The sequence below is a fragment of the Dicentrarchus labrax genome, unplaced genomic scaffold (genome assembly GCF_905237075.1).
Source record: "Dicentrarchus labrax unplaced genomic scaffold, dlabrax2021, whole genome shotgun sequence".
In the NCBI taxonomy this organism is placed as follows: Eukaryota; Metazoa; Chordata; class Actinopteri; family Moronidae; genus Dicentrarchus; species Dicentrarchus labrax.
Window position 1 is genome coordinate 18,693,135 of NW_026136708.1, and position 22,407 is coordinate 18,715,541.

Consider the following 22,407-nt stretch of genomic DNA (forward strand, 5'->3'; position numbering starts at 1 on the left):
AACTAGTAAATACTGCAGACCTGACATTCCCTGAGGCATTGCAGTACTAATTTTAAAACCTGTATGACACATCTGGGCTTATTACGTTTTAAAAATGTCTCCTGGTTGTCCTGTCTGTGTGGAGTTTTCTTCCTCCAGGTGCTCCAATTCTTCTTCCACAGTCCAAAGAAAAGGTATCATACCACCGGAAATGATTTACAGCAGTGACCTTACTGACATCCATATTGTAGTTCTGTGTAATAAACTCCTGTGCTGCAGAGGAGATTGGGTTGGCAGGGCTATAAACCTATAATACTTTCACACATATTGTGCCTAGCTTGCAAAATACAGGACTGTACTATTTACAATTAATTTACCTGCAGGAAAGCCAAGCCAATGGGCCCTCAACAGAATTATCGTTCTCTTCTTTATTACCTTTTGGTCTTTTAAGCCAAATTGTTTTTCACAGCCATTGTTGCTCCCTTGACTACAGGAGCTGTCACCAGTGAAAGTGCATAGGCCTCTCTGTGTGGTAGTTACTGTGTTGAATGACTGTTGTCAACTTCTAAGTGCAGGTGTAGTCTAATGGTGGGTTCTGTACCTGCTGGGGAGAGATATATGGCTCGGTGTAAGGCCCTAACAGCTAGCCTGAGGGGAAAGAGAAAGTTCAGAACACACACACACACACACTCATACATTAGACCATCTCAACAGCTTCTTTTTAACATGCATACATCTCCCCTTATCCTAAAGTTGTGACAAAACAGATAATTCCATTTTCTGAACAATAACTGCACAGGTCATAGGTCATTGTGATGTTTCTATTTAGGTTGAATTTTGTCTGCTGGCATTCTAATGTCATATGATCTCTCAAAATTATTAATGAACTATGATAAAGCGATATTATCATCATCAAAGTGCCACAGCTTTGGTAAAGAATATGAAAACTGTAAATCCACAGCTGACTTAAACCCCTAGAGACATCCTGTCAGTCTCCGTCTGGTCTATCACAAATCAAACTCGTTTTAATAACTGCCCACCGACCACATGGAGGCCCCCCTCTCTCTCCTTGAACACTGGGTGACGCTGTTTTACGCACTGCAATCCAAACCAAATCCTGTATGAGGTGGAAGTTTTTCCTCTTTCCACGTTCAGTAATCTGACACCCAAAAGACTCAGCAGCAGAAGGATGGACCCTTAACTCGGCTGGAAGGACGGAAGGAAGGAACAGTCATCCAACGAGCGCAAACGGGAGGGACCGAGCAGAAGCGAAACGCTGTGCGCAAAAAACAACCCCGTGGCTGCGGCAGTGGAGGAGAGCTTGGGTGCCTGCGCGTCTCCAAAATAACTGGCTGTCCGCCTCAAATGATCCCAAAGCGACAAGTTCCACTTTCCACAGGCGGATGGGTGACTTTCCACGGCGCTTTGTGAGGAGTAGATGATGAAGAATTTTAGCAGCAGTCCCCTTCACAGCAACAACCAGACTCCCAACCACATCAGAGAGCGAAACAACAGAAAGTACGGCTTACTCTCTGCTATACCGTTGCGATTTTCCCTGCGAGGTTATGGTTTCTGCATGGCTACGCTGTTCTTCTTCTGTTTCGGCTCCCTTTTTTACCAGCTGAACGGAGGACCCCCTAAAATCCTGCTGGACATCCGACAGTATCTCGGTAAGAACTTTTCACTTTCCTCTGCTGGCTGAAGCGCGTCATCATCAAAGAGATTCTTTTGAATAAAAGTTGCCCTGCGTGCGTAGACGCCATGCTTTGATTAGACGCGCAAAGGACAGTTTTTCCAAAATGAATGAGGATTAATGAGGCTTGCACCTCTCATTCACCGCTTTTATGAAATCAACCGGAGGCCACAGCGTCCTCTCGACCCCTTTCAACCCAGACGAGTTATCTTCATGTCCTCTGATCGTTCATAATCTCGAAACCATCAAAGCGTTCATAAGTGACTTTACTGCAGACTGACACGTTTTATTAAGAGTGTGCATACTGACATGTTATGAAATATTACATACCCCCGAAAGTTCCCCCAAGTTTAACATTCTAATTATTCAGACCAAAACCTGAGGAATGCACTCCCCTTCACGCCACCACTCACCCCTTCAATATCGGTTCTGACTTGTCGGAGCGCCATTGGGATCTATTATGGTAACAAGAACTTAGCAACTGTTAAGGCTGATACTGTATGTGGAGGATGACTGACACATCTCCGTGTACAGCCAGCTGGTGCGCTCCGGCCACACGGCGCTCATTACGCACGACTAGCACCGGCGGTGGAACAAGGTGCAATAGTGTTTTCAAGATTGAATTTAGGCTGGTGTTTTGAGACAGCCAAGCGTGGTATGTCTTAGGCTTGATTTTGTATAATTGATTAAAAACATGTGGAGCATGTGTTGTTCTAAGGTTGATGTTGCCAAATGTTTTCATATCAAAGGGCTAGGTTTCCAATTTAGAATATTATACTCTGAAGGGAACACAGTTGTTTTAATTTAGATATGACTTGGCACTGCTTTATTTCTGTCTGTACTGGGTTATAAGAAGAAAGTGGACCTATGAGCCCCATGTGTGGCTCCATCTGCATGGGTGTCTGTGCAGAGTGTCAGTCTTTACGATAAGATGTATCATGAGTCAAGAAAACAAGTTTGTGGTTTAATGCTTATACTCAGTAGAGTTGATATCTTATCAACATGTCAGTCACTGCCACAACTGCAGCTGGCCTGTGTGTGTGTGTGTGTGTGTGTGTGTGTGTGTGTGTGTGTGTGTGTGTGTGTTGAAAGGAGGTTGTGTTCCTACCTATTTCTTACAGAGGACTTGAGGCCTTTATGACGTGATAAACATCTGGAACAGAATGAGAGTCACTCACCAAGTCAGCCACTAATCCCACGGGTCAGATTGGTTTCCTGTAGACACACAAACTTAACACACATATGCACTCACATCCACACACGCATGTCTGCACAGCTGCACAATACTGCAAGAAATCATTCTAATTTGATTTGGTCCAGTGTTGCAAAACATAAACAGACAATATCTTCATATATTTGTTTGCAGCACATGAAATATCCCAAATGTGTTGTGCAGTACCAAATTAGTTTCATAGTTTCATTTGAGCATCATGGAGAGCATGGATACTTCCTCTAAATGCAACTCTACTGCAGACACTTATATACAGTACACACACAGAAGCAAAACTCCCTCTGATGAAACTTTGCTGCCTAATGTCATTTAAGAATTGCGGCAGTCGATGCAAGTTCATTTTATTCCAGAGTAATTGCACAACGCTAATGCGCCACAGTCATCTTTAATGTCTATTACACTCACTTTGTCACTGAGAACCATTTTGCCACAGAGTGCAGTGCCGTAATGCACACACAAGCTTAAGTTGTCAGCTGAATCTCGGACATTTTATCGTACAGGATGAAGCAAATGTGTGTGTACTGTTAACACAAGTAAGCACACAAACACAACAGCATACAGACTTACATTTCAAAACCCCTACAGAGACAAATGATTATTATTATTTGCACCAGCTTAATCCACCAGCACTCAAACATATGTGGGCCATGAGGGCAAGGAATCCCTCTGTGAGAAGATGAATTAATGTCTGGGCCCACCTGCATGACGTGATCTTCACTGCAGCTTTGTACAGGGTCCCAGAGGGCCCGAGCCTCGTCAAACACTGACTCTTCTATACTCTGTCAACTTCAGGAGGAGGGTTTCTTACATAACAGAGACACAAACACAGTGTAGCACCTCCGCTGGGATCTGGATGAGTAATCGGCTCTGCTCATTATGCTGCTGGGGCAAGGAGAAAGAGCTTTGTTCCAGAATCCATTGGCTGACGATAAGTCAGATTTCTGTAATGAAGAAAATTATTTGAGTTTTTTTGAAAGTTTGAGGGAAAAAAACCTCTTCACTTCTTGTGGTGGATTCTGAAAAAAATCCGATGTTGGGTGGGAGAAGGAAGATATGATAGATAGATATGTGTCAGATTTGGTCAGCTCATTGCCCTCATCCTGAAGAAATCTGTGGTCTTGAACGCTTAGAGGAGAGAACAGAGTAATCTGGTAAAAAAGAGGGAAGGTGGAGACCTTGCTGTGCAGGATATTCCTGTGATATGGTGGCAAAATGGCCTGTGCTGGTGCTTTGAAAGAAAGTTTGGAGGGAAGTTATTTTTCACAAAGAAAGAATGTTCCACAGCTTCTCTCTTCATCACCTTGCCCTTTGTCAATTACAGACACTCCCTCTCTCAATCTTTAGTCTACTTTTTCTGTCTTGGTGTCATAGGCCAATGAGTGCAACAGTTTGCCGGGTGAGTCAGGGATTGAACTCTAACAAACTGTATGGAAGAAACTCCTTACCCCACCAACTGGAATGAATGAGAAAATAAAGACGATATTCAGCATTAATAATACTCCAATGTATGTATACTGTATGTGTGTGATTGGCAGACTACCAGTCTCTTATGAGCATCAAGTGATTAGCTCTGCTATATTTGCCTTAAGCTGACCTTTGTTACTTTTGGCTGCACTGTGCCAAGATGAAGGTGAGGGTTCCTGGTGGGGTAAGGGAATGTGGGTGTGTATGGGAAACAGAATAGTAGGTTGATTTTGTGCAGGAGTGTGTGTTAGGTGTGTGTGTGTTTCTCTCAGTCAGACGCACTGTAGAGGGAACAGACCCTGTTTTGTTTTGGGCCGGCAGGGAGGTTAGTGTTTGAGGGTGTCACTCAACATATAGCTGCACTGTAAGTGAAACGTGCAGACCTTTAGACCAGGGTCGACAGCCCGCTTGCCACCGGGTGTTCTCCGTCATCGACTCCCTCTCACTCAGTCGCACTTTCTCTCTCACACACATACGCACCGATGTTACCTCAACCAATCTGGCTACTTTGCCAAAAAGCTTCCATCTGAGTGATGTGTCTGTGTTGTAAAGGTGTGTGTGTGTGTGTGTGTGTGAATGCACAATCACACCTGACTGTGTGGCAGTGATTCCCCCAGACGTTTGACTTGGCTGAGCTGGAAGGTCTCTGACTGAAACATGATTAAATTCATTTCTTTTTTAGAAAGGTGGACAGCTCGTTTCACAGCTGTAGGCCACACTGACAGGTCAGGGAGGCATCGGCATGGAGCTAAAATTGTGCTGAATGACTGAATTAAGTCAGGTTTAGAATCTTTTCATAGCAGCAGCTGTCTCCATTTCTGGGTGAAATGCAACAGAAATATGACCAAAAATATGAAAGGATTTAGCAAAGACTAGACCAGTGTGTCTCTCTCTCTTTTCACACACACACCACACATATATCTCTGCAGTGACATTTCAGATAATACTTGACTCGTATTGTCATGATCTCAGGGAATGAGAATGATGAGTTTTGCTGCTCATTGATATTGCACGCCATCCTCTTGTAGCTCCTCAGAGCCGAGAGAGCAAAACACAGAGAATCAAGGATCTAGAATTTTCCTCTCTTCTCTTAAATCTTCCAGTCATTGAGATAAATCCTTTAGGATTAGCCAGCGTACACGGTGCACTCAATCCTCAGACATGTGCCCTTAAGGACTCCTAAGTACACAGGTCTTCCTCTGTGTTTGTGTGTTGTTACAGTTCCCCATCCCCTAACATAAATCATAAACGCTGAACGAACTCGGTCCAACTGTCAGTCTCTCACTAAACATCGTTCTGCTTCTCAGAAGAACTCTGTAACCTTAAAACACTCACACTCATAAATTTAACTTTCCAGAAACTGGCCGGTAAAGTGTTCGAGTTGTACACTGCAGGGCGGTGTTAGGGATTTGACAGGTATGCATGGACACAGAAGAAGCTACAAGCTAATTTCTCCCCTCCCTCCAGTTTCTGCCTTATTTACAGCAATGCTGGCCAGGAGGTGGGTAAAAGCAAACTGTTGAGAGAATTTAAAGAAAGTTTAGTTTGGTGCAGAGAGGGAAACAAAAGGTTCCCTGCTGTGAGGAGGCCAATAAGGGACATGCAAATCTCCAGTTTAATGTGGACAATACAAACACAGTATGCTTTACTCCTGCTGTACCTGACCTCTGTCTGACAGACTCAAACATACAGATAAGCATACAGTGAGTGCTGCACTTTGCTAATTACAAGTGTTGAGTGGATAGAGACTGACATCTTTGACCTTAAACTCTTCAACACTGCTAGACCCGCTGGTGGGACCATTAGTACAAATGTGCATATTGTGCAGACAAGCTTGAATACACACAACTTTACTTTTGAATTCTCAACAAAACAAGGTTTTGAAATATGTCATGCAGAACCAGTGTGTTAATATGATACACACTAAACGTAGGATATTCTCATCATGTGCCTGTGCTTGTGCAGTCCAAAGTGTGAACAGAGAGATTGTAAATATGCATAATTATTCCTAATGAAACATACATGTACTACTGTCACGAAGACACTGCTGTCTCTCTCCATCTCTGTATATCTCAGTCTACTTTTTATGTCTTGGTCTCATAGATCGATGAGTGCAACAGTATGCCGGGTGAGTCAGGGACTGAACTCTAAAAAACTGTATGGAGGAAACTCCTTACCCCACCAACTGGAATTAATGAGAAAAGGATATTCAGCATTAATAACCTTCCAATGTATGTATACTGTATGTGTGTGATGGGCAGGCTATCAGTCTTTTTATAAGCATCAAGTTATTAGCGCTGCTATATTTGCCTTAAACTGACCTGTGTTACTTTTGGCTGCACTGTGCCAAAATGATGAAGGTGAGGGTTCCTGGTGGGGTAAAAGTGTGGAGTAGTCAAGAGTTCATTCAATGTAAATATGCATCATCATATGCATCATCCCCAATGAAACATGTATATAATATTGTTATGAAGAGTGAAAAAAGATCTAACTATATAATGACTTATTCAGAGGAAATGTAAGAGCAAAATCATGTTATGATATGTAATAGAAGACAAAAAGATTCCTTGAATGCAAATACTCATTGGTGTTGTGAGAGTTATACTGACATAATTTTTCATGTCCATGTTACATATTTGCATATCTTTTAGAACAAGCTGTTTGTGAACTATTTCTGTCCATATAAGATGCCTGTGCTAATTTTTGCAAATGTCTTTCATCTAGAACACATAGAATAAGCAAACTATAAGTCAGACTTTTATGGAGCCAGAACAGTCTCATAATGGATAAATGCACACAGAAGTGAATAAATGCACGAAAAAGGACTCACAAATGTATTTGGGGAGTTGTATATATATATATGACTCGATACACAAATGCATTTTCAATGCACACACAAATATGCTTCAATGCATATATAAGTTATATATGAGGGGTTTTTAACTGACGTCATTACAGCGTGCAACAGATATGATGATGATATGAACAAATGATATGGATCTAGATCATGATCTATATGGGCCAGAGGAGACGGCAGCGAAAAAAGGAAACATGCCGCTTGTCGCAGTTGCCGCTTCCAGACGCCATGTGTCCTTTTTTCGTGAGGCACTGTAAAGGAGTGAGACATCTGATTGGCTGCAGACGACCCCCTGAGAGCACTGAGACAAATGTGCATTTGACAATTCATATATCAATGTAACAACTTCCAAATATGTATTTGATGAAAATTGCAAATACCTGACGATTTATACATTTGTGAATTCTTATTGCACATATTTAAAACAAGAAATATTTGTGTGCGCATCACAAATATGTTTACAAATCTTATTTTTTTCGTACTTATATATTGATTATTATTTCATTGAAGCATATTGGCGTGTGCATTGAAAATGCATTTGTGTATCGAGTCATATATATATACAACTCCCCAAATACATTTGTGAGTCCTTTTTCATGCATTTATTCATTTCTGTGTGCATTTATCCATTATGAGACTGTTCTGGCTCCATAGACTTTGCCTCTGTACAAACTTTCACTCTTTGAGTTGCCCAGAGCAGCCGTTGTCCACAGTCTTGAGGTTAAACGCCTTAAAGATCATGAAAGGTCACAATGGTTACCACGAGGAGAGAATGGTACCTTTTCACTTCCCCCTTATTTGCTCAACCTTTTGAGACCTTTATGCTACAAACCTGTTCCACTAACCTCGAGTCTTACATGCTGCCCTCATTTTCTTAAATGTGATAAAAACACAAGCATATTTAGTCACATACGTATTCTATACCTGTGTGCACGCAGACACACATACTGTAGCGAGGAAAATGACACACAAACTACACATAAGCAAAAGAGCTTTATTGAGCGAGCCAGACATGTAAGTGTGATTTTTGGAGCAAACTCGCCACTCCTTTCACACCAGTACGCCCACTTCCTGCTAAAGGATATTTAAAAACAACGTCTTTGTTTCATCTACTCGTATTTTGTTCTCCAAACTGACAAATTTAGTGCACTGATTCTTAATTGGAATGCTTTAAGGCAGTTTAAATAAAATTTAAATTAGACCAGTGCCAGTGAAGCTGTCACTCAGCATTTTAAAATAACTAATAGGGTTGCCAGGTGTGTACCAATCTGACTCAGGGGTGAAATTGGTCATACTTAAACTGCCCATTTATTCCTTTACTCCTTTTCACATTTGTATTTAATACTAACGGCTGCTGCTCCATGATACTGTAATCTCCTGTTTAGCATGTGAAGATAGAATAATATTTTATATCCCTCTAACACCTCCAGCTGCCAAGGGTCATTAGGTGTAGCAACTTGACCTACTTCCTCTTTATTTCCTCCATCTAGTAGTCATGGAAGTGTCGAGGAAAAGTGAGCATTACCTCTGACAGACCCCAAAACAACTCCTAACTGCCGTCACATCCGGCCTAAATGCCAAAACAATCAGACAGCTCGTAATTCCCTCTGGGTTGGTAAAACAAGCAGCCCTCCCTGCTGAGCAGAGGCTAGCCATGCTCTGTTTATTTACCTGCTTTCTAACGTGCATGCCAGCTTGTTAATTGGGTTTAGGGGTCAATAAAGGGATAATAGTTTCTACTTTAATGGAAACCAAAGAAAGAAAGACTCATTGTGCTCTGATTTTAAACAAAACAAAAGCAGAAATTAGATGATTGTTATAAGCACTTGGTTCTGCACGCAGTGAGTGGATTAGCATATTTTCTTTCTTATTAGTTGTGATAAATGAGGCGTTCCTTATTTTCTGGGTTATTACAATATGAAATCATTTGAAAAATAGCATCATCTTGATCCAGTGATTACATAATAGAAGCAATTAGCATTACCAATTAGCGTCTCCATGCCTGAGAGGCTGCTATTGCCCTCTCCAGAGAGACGGGCAAACACTAAAACAACACAGGGTAATTATCCTCCATTAGTGCATTTGTTTTCGCCACACCAAAAGAGAGCAGATGGAAAAAAATAACCAATGCGCCAACGCTGTTAAACTGCAACTGCTGTTCAAGGCTTGCTGAGCAATGATGGTTATAACCCAAGAGAAATCCCAGAAAAATTTGTGGGCAATGGTTTGTGACTAGACTTGTGGTTTGTGCTACTGTATGTATACAGCCTCTGCTCTTGAGAAATTACTGTAAAATTACTGTGATCAAATGTGTTCAGTTAAATACACAATAATTCATTTTTAAATAACATTTCAAGAATTTGAGCTGAGTTTTTGTACACTCTCTCAGTTCCTTTCAGCTGTATTGTAGATCTTACTCCTTTACCCCTCAAAACACTGCTTATTTCTTTTGCAAATTACACTGTCCGGATAGGACAAAAGTGTGTGTTAGAGGAGCTGGTAGGTGGATTTAAGTTATATTTTAAATGTTAGTCTATGCCTCAAACTATTCTTTAATGTTATCAGTCGTTTGGCAAGGAAGCAAGTGTATTTCCCAAAATGGCGAAATATTCCTTTAAAAGCTTATAGAGCCCAACTTTATGATGTAGAAGTGAGTTATGTTCCACACTGCCCTAAGCTTGAGTTTAGTTATTTCAGGCTTTTGTACTCCATGTACTCAAGAAAACATGATACAGCAGCTCAGAAGGGGGTTGTTTTTAGGAACTTTGTGCTTTTTTAAGGTTTTGCCAAGACACTGATGACGGCTGGTTGTGGTCACTTTTATGTTAGCTCCTGTGGGGGTGCGTGAACGGGTGGGTGGCTCGGCGCCCACAGCCACTGGGTGGTACCCTGGCTGATGCTTGTAAGAAGGCAACTACATATATCCCATAATTTAAAAGATCAGTGCCAGGATAAATAGAGGTCCTGCGAGAAAATTAGGTGTCCCCTTACAACATGTAAACTGAATGCCCCGCTTTAATCAGCATCTGCCCCGTTCATCCAGAAGGACGAGACCTCTAATCTGAATCAAGGTCCTTTCATGACGGAATTAGAAACAGAATAATTGCAGTCTGGTTTGAGAGAGATGTTGATTTTTGGACCAGCTTTACCCTTCCTCTCATATCTCTGTGCCCTGCTGTTGTTAGCCTATCTGGGAAGTTTCTTTGCTTACTTTGGCTAGTGTCAAAGCACTCCACATTCCTCTGTTTATTGCCACGGAACACCCAACATGTTTAGCTCTTGTTTCTGTTCCATTGGCCACATGTACACTTGTCATCAAACAGCAGGTCTGTGTGGTCACTGAAGTCAAGCAATTATTTTCCAGTTTGATTCAACAACTGGATTCTGACTTTCTCCCTCTGAGTCCAGGGTGGCAAACAAACAGCTCAAAGCCAAGTAATTGGATGTTATGGGACTTGTTAAGAGGAAACATTTTGCCCAGTGGTCAGCGACATACCTTGTTCAAGGAACTCTGCCTATCTTTATTCTGAGTGAGTTCACCACAGCTCTGTCTGTTAGCCTCATTTCATGGCAATGAAAAAATATATAGTGTTTTAAAATAGCAACCTTAAATATACAGCAGGGCAGATAGAGCGGCAAAGCCCAACCCATGTTGTTAAAACCACTATGTGCTGGTTTGGGGAAATGTATTGCCTTGCACTTTAAAGTTTTATATAGCCTAGAACTAGGTTCAGCTGAGTCGAATGAGAAAGACAGTTTCCTGCTGTTTTCTAGAAGATTTGCTAAAGTAATTTTATATATCAGAGTAAATCAGAACTCTACTCAACCATAATGAATATTTTTATAGTAACGGATCACATGACTGTGTTCATGTGAAAAGGATCACATGTAGTGATGAACCCAGAGAATTACTGTATCACCTGACTGAGCAGTTCCACTCAGTTCTACGGAGTGTTTAGACTTCTTTTAACTCAGTTTTCCGGACTGTAAATGAATGTTTTGGTTAAGTCGGACTCTAATCAGCGTTATATGCAGATTCCAGATAAAGTAAGCAGCTGATTTCAGCACAAAGGTTCAGATAAACCCACAGCACTCTACCTGCTCAGCATCAAACAGCAGTATTAGCAACTGGCTGATGAATATAGTGGAACATTTAGCCAAAGAGCCTGATGTTTTCTTTAGGAGTCAGTCGTGATCAAAATGAGGCTAAAATAAGAGTGAATATTGGACTTTACGAAGACACTGCTACACATGTCTAATTTTTGTAGTGCAGTCTATTATATGGACCGCACTGTACTGGTAATTTGACCATATTATGTGTTTTCCAGCATAGGTCAGCCTAGAAATGTGCCAGTAATTTGATTTGATTACCAAATCAAACTCTCTTGTACAGATAATTACAACAGTTGCTAAATGTTATTGTGCCAGACACCAGGACTGAGGCCTAAGGGCAATGTCAGGTGTGGGATTTCAAAAGTTGCCTTTCTGTAAAATGATATCAAAACACACATTATCAGTTTTTATAGCCTTCAGCCTTTATGATTATGGAGCTCTTTCATCTGCTCTGTACAGACCTGTTTGCCCCAAAAGCCCCTAACATAAAGTTTCGAAGACTGTGATTGTGCTTAAACTTATTTGTGCAGGCATATATATACAGTTAGATGCATTCAAAAGCTCCCAGTTGGTCTCCAATGAAACATGACTGGACTCAGATTAAGGAAAGACCATTACACAGTGATAAAACTATGTTTCCATGAAGTCAGGAATACTGGAAGACTGGGAAAACACACACACACACACACACACACACACACACGCGCACACACACACACACACACACACACACACACACACACACACACACACATTCTCACACACACTAATGTTCTTTCAGCTGCGTACACAAAAGACTGAATTATTTAATTGATAATATGCAACTGCTGCAAGAAATGACTTTATAAATTCAATTTTTATTTCACTGCAATGAAACAGTTTCCTTAGTTTTGTCTAAGAGCTGGCCTGCGCTTTACACTCCAACTTTAGGTATTTTGCAAGAAACACCCTCTTCACACAAGCTAGAAAGAATGCATTTATTTTTGTTTAGAGAAAGATACTTTTTACAGAGCCACTCCAAATATCTGAAGGCCAAGCTAAATAAAGAGAAAAGCTAGAGAGATGTCATATAACCCCTTCCAAGCCCCCTTCCAAACAAAGCCTTATGCAACAGGTCTTTATTTCTGCCTGTCACTCAGAAAGTCATAACTCTGTAACGGAGACAACAGCCTGAAGTACTACCTGTCTACTTCAGGCTTTTGTTTCAGTTACTTAAAAATTTTCACCAAAGGTTTTGACACCCTTTAGGGGAAATACAGCTGACTTATTTATTATTATCATTTTACTGCCTGCTGACACTAGAGACAAAATGTGAACACTGAAAGGGTTTGGATGTGAATTTTGCAAAAGGTGCGCGCTGCCAATATTCCACAATACAAGCCATAATACTAGTTTTAAGTGTTTATTGTCAAATCTGATATAGCTTAATGCCTTTTTTTATTTTTCCTTCTCTTTTGCTAACTTTAAGACTGAGGAAATTCTCAGCTTTTTTTAAAATCCCATTTTACATTTTACACGGCATTCCACATCAGACATCTTAATGCTATTATCAGTAGTGCCTCTTCCTGTCGCTGCTTGAACAGGTGGACTACTACAGTAACTATCCTTAGAGGATAAGGATATTTCATTGCTCTAGAGCTTCTTGTCTGGGCTGAGACAGATTAATGTACTGATGGCAAAAGGAGGGGGCGGATGCTCTGAGGGCGGCCTGAAAAGCATTTTTGAAATGTTCAGATGGAATGTGGTCGTCCCCTGTGGAAAGCAAACCTCACCTCAGCCAAATCTCACACTTCTGTCTCAAAATGTGCTCTCCTTCTCTGAAACCCACCTTTGTCTCCCGCCACTTCTCTCTCCATCTTTTTTAGTGTCCCACTTTTCTACACTCATATACTTTTCCCTCAACTCCAGTCTCTTATGCGAAGACAGGAGTGCAAAATGTGACTGACAACACGTCATGCCCGCCCAAAAAAAGTGAGGGTTAGTGCTAAAATCCACATTCTGCCATCACCTGTCACACTTTCAACTCTTGTCAACTCTTCAATATCCAGATTTTTTTTCTTTCTTCATGTTTACCCCCCAGATCCTTTAACTGCTAAAGCCGCAGCCGACACGTACTGTAGCGCTGCAGCTCTAAGCTGCAACCGTAACCCTGTACAAATGTTCTGGTCTATCGGAGAAACCACATTTTCCAGATGTTTTGTAAGAGACATCTTGAGTGAAAGTATTACAGTCCAAAGTTAACAAATTCTTTATCCAAAGACACGCAAACAAACGGCCAGCTTCCAAGAACTTTTTCTTTTTCCTGTCCTGGTCAAAACTGAGGTTGAGTCCGTATTCTCAGCAGGATATTGGTTCAACAGAGGAGTCAGTGGGTGTGGTTAGTGGTGATAATTACATGGTTGCAGTGTGATGGTTGCATTTGACTAGCGTGTGTTTGAATGAGTGATGGACTGAAATTTAAAGGTTTCACCTTCGTTACTTTGTAACCAACCAGAGAGGTTCAGGAATGTAACCCACCACAATACACTAGTATCTCTACAAACTTTAACAAGAGTTCAAAGGTCATGTTAGGACCTCAGATAAACCCAGCTTGAGGTTTAGTTTGGGGCTGATTCTTAAACACACAGTGGTGCTACGCCCCTTGAAAAGCCATCAGTTGTCTGGCCTGGTTCACTGGCCCAGATCCTGGTTGTGTAGTGTTTCCAATGGTCTGGCCCAGAACAACGTTGCCTGCCTCTTGGCCCACCAGCACCTTCCTGCTGCACCAGTCTGGCTCGGACTGGACCGAATTTATGCCAGTTGGACTTGCCTGTCCTGTAAATCCATCCATCACTCTGCCGAAGTCTGCTCTAATTCTTTACCACAAATTTTCACCCCAAGAATCACCCTGCTCTCTCCCACTGTTTACCCAGCCTCCCTTTTCTCTCTCTCTCTGTCTCCCTCCCTCTTTTTCCATTCCCATCTGTTCCTTTGCCACTTTCTCCCTCTACATCTTCCTGCCGTGTATCTTTTCTCTCAGTTCACTGTATTCTTTTTCTCTCCTCCTCTTGTTTCCTCTCCTGCAAGTCTGCAGAAAACTTTCACTGAAATTCTTTCCTGGACAGCAAACTCTAAGCGAACAGATGCAGCCTCTGTGTTGTCCTATGCAGTGTAGTGTATGTGCATGGCACACACACACACACACACACACACACACACACACACACACACACACACACACACTCACAGAGCCATGCCACTGGGTGCATTGGCCGTGTGGTATTGCCAGCTGGAACATTTGTGTCTCTAATCACTACATGCAGTTCCATTACATACTCGACCGCAGGATTTCAAAACCACTGTCTTCTTTGAGCTTTCCTGTATCTTCCTCCACCCATTCGTGTGCCCATTCATGTCTACGTGTTATTGTTAATCCATGTTTCATGTGTGATTGCCAATTGATGTGTAAAGAAGTATCACATTTCAGCGTAGGTGCTGCTTGTACAGTACGACTGCCTTTGGTATGAAAACTATTTGTACTGATTGCAGTCTATTAAAGCTCGCTGTGAATTATGATACCAAGACATACTTGACAGATTCATATAATCTCATGGTGTAAATGGCTGCTGTTTCACTGTCTGAGAGAAAAAAAAACCTTTTGTTTATGTCTGTAAATTAAATGTGCTTTATATATATATATATATACCGTATATAATATACAGTCTCAAAATACAGCACAAGAAGAGATAAGATACCTGTAAAATTGAGATCACTGCCTTTGGGGATTATCAGCAAACATTACTGTTCATTTCCATAAGCCAGTCTGTTTATTTTTAACTGTCTCTTCATAACCTCTCCAAAAACAAAAAAACACAAGTCTCTTAAAAGCAGCTGACCACGAAATCACAAAATGAAAGCCATCATCATCCATCTTCCTTATGGAAGTGTTTTTGAACCTCTGGCCTCGACTCTAAAGATGACCCTGACATATTTTCTCTCTTTCCTGAATATTTCATAATAGGTTGTTGTGCGTCGTGACTCTAGCATGTAGCTTAGTGTCGGCTCATCTATACTTAGCCATTCTGTTCTAATGAGGTGTTTCTGAAGGGCTGAAGCGAACCGCTGACCACCAGCTAGCGTAACCTAGCCCACATTGCTAAATTAAAGAGAGGCTCGATCTTCAAGGCCACGCTTAGCCTGCGCTCACAGACAGCAGCACGCTTATAGTGAGTAGTAAACGTGCAAAACATTCAGAGGAAACATCAGGAACAAGTATATTTTGTTTACTTCTGGTGTTATGATGCACCCTGTTGGAATTATATGCCTGGTGTTTCCTGTTAGTGTAGTTAAACAAAAGAATCCAGTGCTCAGATCATAGCAGTGAACTGCAATGACCACAATTCACTGCACATATATGGCAGCATGTGGACATGATTCAGAGAGTGAGTCATTTTTATGTTTACATATTTAAAAATATCTTTACAAAGCACAAATGAAGCTAAATCAAACAACTGATCAATAAACAGTCAGATCCTTTTAATATGTAAGCAAAGGAAAAAAATATTGTTTTTAAAATGTGTATTTTCTCTTTAACTACCCTAAAGTGAAATAAGTATTCAGATCATTTACAGTATTTTAGCAAAATTAGAAATAGCAAAAATACTCAATTACCAGTAAATGTCCTGTGTTTAAGTAAAATAACAAAAAGAAGTATCTGCATAATGTATTTAGTATGAAAAATAAAAGTATTCATTATGGGGCATGGCTTCTCCCTGTGTTATATTATTATATATAGAATGTTATTAAAAAGCTGCATTTTGTTGCTGTAGATTGAGGATGAGCTACGCCGTTCTGTCTTTTAATCTATAAGAATTTATCATAATTTATTAAACAATTACATGTTTTGTAAGTAAAATCTTAATCTGAAAAGTATAATAAACTGTCAGAGTATATTATTTCCCTCTGAAAGGTATCAGTGTATTTGTATGAAGTAGCTTAAATATGGAAATACCCAAGCAAAGGGCTAGTGCCTCAAAATTATATTTGAGTATAGTTACTCTACACAACTGATTCTTCCCAGTAGTGGTAGTACATTAGTGAGTAGGCAACTTCCAACCTGTGCCAATCATCAGTTATCTTATTCACCAACAGAGAGACACACATCGCTCTGTCACATATATGTCAGTAACATAAAAAAGATTGTGGTGGAGTTGCTGCCTCTCTATTTATAAGAGTAAAGGATCCCAGTGGGTTGGTCTAAATAAAGGGGTTGAGGGACCAGCAAAAACTGGGCCCATGTGGGTTATTCTTCAAAACAACTCCCATCTTTCCCGGCTGCACAGAGATTGAAAGCCACACCAGTCAAACCAGGCTTTCGAGGAGTTTGTGCGTTCTGGTTCTGTGCTTTGGAATATTAAAAGCTTTTTAGGGAAACTGGGGGAAATAGTAGACCGTCCTGCTCAACATTGTTTCCTCATTAGCCAGATGTCCTTTACTTTCTGACTTCCTTTATCTTTTCTCTCCCTCTTTATCTTTGACTCTTCCTTTTCTTTAATCCGTCTGACAATGTCATCTCCCAGACTGGAGTCTTAACGAGTCGGACAGATTCCTGCTTATTTATAGGCAGAGCTAAAAGCAACGTGACATGATGATTACAGGCCAGTCCAGACTGTCTGAGTTTGTGAACTGTGAGCAGCAGCATATGAACAAAAATGACCATGAGTGGCTGCAAATACTGTTGGACAAATGCATGAACAGTGCTGTTGTTGTGTGGTTTAGCGCTGACGTTTCTAGAATGTCACTGACATACTGAGGTTTCAAATGTAACTTGGATCCAGCTCTTACTTTACCAATATGTTTAAAATTGGGCGTGGATGCAGTAGCCTATAGTGTTTGTCCTGGAATTTGTTTTTTCTTTCTGCTCTAGTTTTTACTGTCCATACCATCTCAATATTCCACCCAGTGTTAATTTTTCACACCTTCTTTATCAAAAAAGGTGTAAAAACTAGATTAATGCATGCCAGTCACAGAGCATGAATGAATGCTTGCCATTCAAATCCAGACTGGCCGACCGCAATTGAGAGTTAATCATCATAGCTGCCCTCAAATGACAATGAGCTGCCCATCAGATGGTGTTTATGAATGAAAGCTAGTTATTTCTTGCCGCGGCTTTCTCTGTGAGCTAGTGTTTGGCCTGAATTTGAAGCCATGCCCACGTTTCCGAGAGGCCAGTCAAGGGTGAGAGAGTTTCCCTCACCTTAGCACCGTGGAGCTCTACCAGCTCGTATTAGCATGAATCAACAGCCTCGGCGTGTGGATGCTGTGTTTGTTTGCCTCTGCCTTGCATGCATGTGTACAGTGGTTATATGTGTGTGAGAATGAAAGAGAGAGAGAGAGAGAGAGTGTATGTCGGGCTCAGCAGGGTGCCTGTTGGGAGAGTGCAATACAGGGTTTCAGTGTGCTGTCTATAACCAAGATATGATACGCTATGAAACCCTCAACACAGCAGAGGCAGAGGGAGACATAGCACCTTCGACCCTGCCTCTGCCAGAGAAGGAATACATGTACACTTGGCACTCTGCTGGTACTGTAAGGAAACCCACTTTATGAAGAAAATTAGGTTCCTAATGACCCATAATAGGTGTATATTTCTTCATTGCTTCTCCTTTAGAGCTTGTGGTTTGGGTTTGGGTGCCAAAAAACCCCCCACAGGAATGGGTAAAAGAAAAATTACCAATATGTAGTCATGTTCAAATGACAAAACACATTTCTGTTTTAGCTTTTTTCTTTCTACTGTCGTCAAGCAAGTGGGCAAAGATTATTTGGTCTTCTGTACTATGCCACTAGTGAGCTTCAGACCCCTCAACCCTTACTTTATTCAAGATACTTGTCCTAATATGCTCGATGTTTCTGGTATTTAGTAATGCCTCTCACAACCTGCAGATCAACCAGTATCTACCTTAAGGCAACACTTTGATGTATATTATGGATACAACTTCTACTTCTGAAGTTCCTTCATGCTTCCTTACTCAGTTTTATCAAACAGTCGGATTGTGCCACAGACTTTATGAGTCAGTCAACTGAATTTTAGTTTATGTAGTCTCGGTGAGTTGCCTTATTTTATACTTTGTATCCAATCCCTACATAATAATAGTGCCATTGATTGCCGTGCACCCTAGCCATGAATCAACCCAAGTGATAATTTTACACAACATGCTACCTGTACTTCCTCAATCAAGTCACTTTAAATCTTACATTACATCTGCTTCTAAAACCAAAGCTCTTCTATTTCCACTTATCTTTTAGCTGTTGTATATATTTGGATGTGATTATTATTGGTGGCTGTGGTCAGATGGTACAGACAAGCAGACAGACAGTACAGGCTGTGGTTCACTTTCAGATTGTGCCATTAAATTTGATTCATGATGATGGTGGATTGATTTTAAAATGCCCTGATTGTTACTGCAGTATGCAGCCTGTTTCAAAGGCTTCATCTATAAATACTCTTTTGCTGTTCTTGGAAGTGGGAGCTGCCATCTGTTGTTTATTGCTCAGTTGTTGCTCTTTGCTCTCTTTCTGGCCATTGTGGTCCAGTGAAGTGCCAAATGCCTGTCACTGCATTATCACCATACTGTTCAAACATTGTCACTCCATTTAGATTGTTCACTTCAGTTAGATAAAACATTTTTATTTCAGCCAGGATGCTTTGAACTGCAGGCAGTAAACATGTTTTTGATAATGCAAGTGGGACACGTGATACCTCAACTGTTGTTCAAAAAGTTTGTTAAAGTTCTCTTCTTCTTCACTGTGGCAAATCACCGTCCCCTACATGTGGTCAGCACATGGCAAATACACTTTATTTGGCACCTGATGAGGGTAGGGAAAAAATAACGTGTAAGGAAGTGTGTGTGTGTGTGTGTGTATGCATGTGTGTGTGTATGGTGTTTCAGGAGGAACTATGGTGATGTCATGGGGTACAAGGTGGTCTGCTGCAGACGCACATCCTGTGGCTTTTGGTAACGGGTACTGTAAAATGTCCTTGCACACTTTCACACTCACACATCTGCACACACAAATGCAAACCTTTTTTCTGTCATTGTTTTTCCCCCTTTCACACACACACACACAACCACACTGTACATGCAGCTTTCACGTATCACACACGTATACACACACATAGCCTGAAAGAACTGAGCACAAAACAAGGGCGTGGCAACATTCTGGTCCAGCAGCGGTCTAACCTGGCACTGACCAGAGCTGCCGACCAAGATGGAGGCTGACAGCAGTTTCCGTCAAAAGAGTATTTATGTATCAGATGATGCAGGCACAGAGCTCTGCCACCATCCACTGTGCAATCAGTGAGAGGTTTGGGGTTTCACAGACTAGGTTATACATGTAAAAACACACACATGCTCAAATCACACATAACATACATGCAAAGTACTGATACTAAGCATTGTGTGCATGCATGTACAGATTTTAAATTATTTTCTCAATAAATTATTGCACATACTAGCAAGAGCACTCTGGCGACTAGACTGCGTCTGCACAGCGCTGCTTTATATGGAAAACAGTCGAAGGTAGAGAGGGAGAGTCGTGGTTTGGAAGGGTTTAATTCTTCCAAAGTAGTAATTTGGTAAGAAAGATATTACCCAAATACGATTATAATTATGATGTATTAGGGGAATTAAAGTAAAGCAGTTGTCTAATTTAAATAAATCAGCTATTGAACACTTGTGGAAAATTTCCTGGCATTTGAACTAGTGTTGGCTTCACTCCTGGTCTGATTTCCTGTCAGCAGTGAATAGAAACATTTCTGACTGTATGTGACTGTTTTTGTCAGTTTATGGTGAATATGCCTATTTATGAAATTTCCATTTCTCCAGTAGTAGTTTGGAGTTTATTGTGGAGGCAGCTTTCCTACTTTGTTTTATGGGGTTTTTCTCCATTTCATGTGCTGTTGCATATCTATTTTTGCTGTCACACAGGCTGAGTTATATTTTATTTGACCAACTAGTATTTACTATTTCCACAGTGACTAGGACTTCTGAATAGGGACTGTTGCCCAAATGATGACAATAATGATGTTTTTGTTATAAAGGTTGTGGCTCAAGTACTTTGCTATTTCAGATTTCATATTTTTAGTTTTCTATGTCCTAGCACATCAATGTATAATTGTCTTGATAAAATAAAAATACATTCATATTATACAAATTAATTTATGGACGTTATGGTGGGATTTTAACATTTTGAATCATTTTAATATTCTTTAATACAATTGTATGGACTAAGATAGATATTAATACCAAAAGAATCCATTGCATTGCTCATATGTCTTGTTAATTGATAGGCAGTGATAGTGCCTGACCTATACTGTTGCGATAATTTACCATATGTCTGGAATGCATCATCTCTGTGCTGAAATCACACCTCTCTGTGTCTAACAGAACAGGGTAACAGTCCTATAAAGGTCTATTGTTGGGGCCCATGTGAAAAGTAGCACGCTTCACAGGACCACAGTCCTGTACTGTGTGGAGCGCTCGCTTTTTCCCCCTGTGGAAATATTTTATGACATGGTCTCAGTTTTGACAAGCCTATCCAAAAAGCTATTACAACTACCTAACTTTTTTGGACTTCATTTCTCTTATTCCATTCCATCATTTCACTGAGCATCGCTCCTCTGTCTTCTTCTGTCCTTCATAATCTGGTCTCACAAACCTTTATTTCTCTCTCTCTCTCTCTCTCTCTCTCTCTCTCTCTCTCTCTCTCTCTCCCCTCCCCTCTTCTCTCCTCCTCTCTTCTGTCCCTCACTCCCGTGTGAGACTTTGCACCACACAGGCTCTCTTTATGCAGTCTGTTTGTTCTGCAGGGCCAAGCTGCAGCACCGTCCCCGACGTGCTCGCCGGTGAGCAGACTCTGATAAGGACTGCTGCTGCAGACAGAGATGAGATGTTAGATCTGAGACGTGAGGCATCATAATCAATAGCTCTTCTGTCTGTGAATGTTTGACTCACACATGGTTGACACGTACACACACGGACACACGTTGTTCCGATTAAAGTTCTGTCATAGCTTATAACAATATACTGAGGAATGCATGTATCTCCTGCCATCACCAGTAAGACAAGGGTCTTTCTCACAGCTGGTTGAGCCCTCGAGCCAACAAATCCTGTCAGGAAGCAATAAAACCCCATCACACTTCATAAGCAGTAATACTGCTTTATCATTACAGCCCTTAATCGTCATTTTGTGTTCTGTGTGGGTTCCTGATTTTTATTACATGTCACAAATAATCACATTGGATATCATAAACCAGAGGAACACCTTGTTTAATAAGTACTTTATTTATTTCAGTACTTGTGTGTATGTGTGCCAGTGTATGTACTGTATATACAGTACTTGTATCTACCTCTGTGTGTGCATGAATCTGTTCTTCCTGGTGGAATCATTATGTTTTTCTCTGTTGAAGTGATTTCAGGCAGTTGGGGAAGCCTCAGCTGCCAGAGAGTGAAATTAATCTTCCTTTGCTGACCTTCGCAGTGTGCTCACAAACTGATTTGATAAAAATTTGTTCCTGTTTCCTTCTCACTGTCTTTCACTCTTCCCCTCTCCGTCTCTCCCTGCTGACTTGTCTTTCTTTTCATTTCCTCGCTGTGCTGTAGACTACACCAGCTGCTTTTCCTGAATCTGTTTCTTCTGTCACATGACCAACCCAGAGGAATTCTGGTTCTCTGTAGTAATACACTGGCTCCGTCTGATCCCTCCTTCATATGGTACTTTTTGTCTTCTCTCTTCACTCTATTGCCCCCATTCAGCCTCTTTCCTCTTTTCCACCAAGAACTTTACCCATACCCCCACACAGGGTCTCACAGGGCGTGGGGCGACAGGTGATTGACATAGCACAGCCCAGACTTTCTGCGTGTGTGCATGAACATGTCTGCAGACATAAATGCTGTTTTTTTTCTTGTAATTTTGAGTCTGGGGAGGAGATAACTTAAGTGAATAGTTTGATAGTTTATTTTCATGCTAAATATTAAGCTACAGTCAGCCGCCAATTATCTTCAGAGATGTTGGTAGGCTGATTTAATTTAG

At 41.0% G+C, this 22,407-nt stretch overlaps 1 protein-coding gene across 2 annotated transcripts in view; it reads left to right on the forward strand.

Annotated features, from left to right (window-relative positions):
- Window positions 1-1,138: 1,138 nt before the first annotated feature.
- usta (uronyl 2-sulfotransferase a) overlaps window positions 1,139-22,407 on the forward strand; it is a 53,261-nt gene continuing 31,992 nt past the window's right edge. The window contains exon 1 of one of the 2 annotated variants that reach the window (XM_051408039.1): window positions 1,139-1,649. In XM_051408039.1, coding sequence (XP_051263999.1) covers window positions 1,418-1,649 — 232 coding nt within the window. In that variant the 5' untranslated portion in view covers window positions 1,139-1,417. The remainder of the gene's footprint in view (window positions 1,650-22,407) is intronic. The other variant, XM_051408040.1, reaches the window with a different exon arrangement.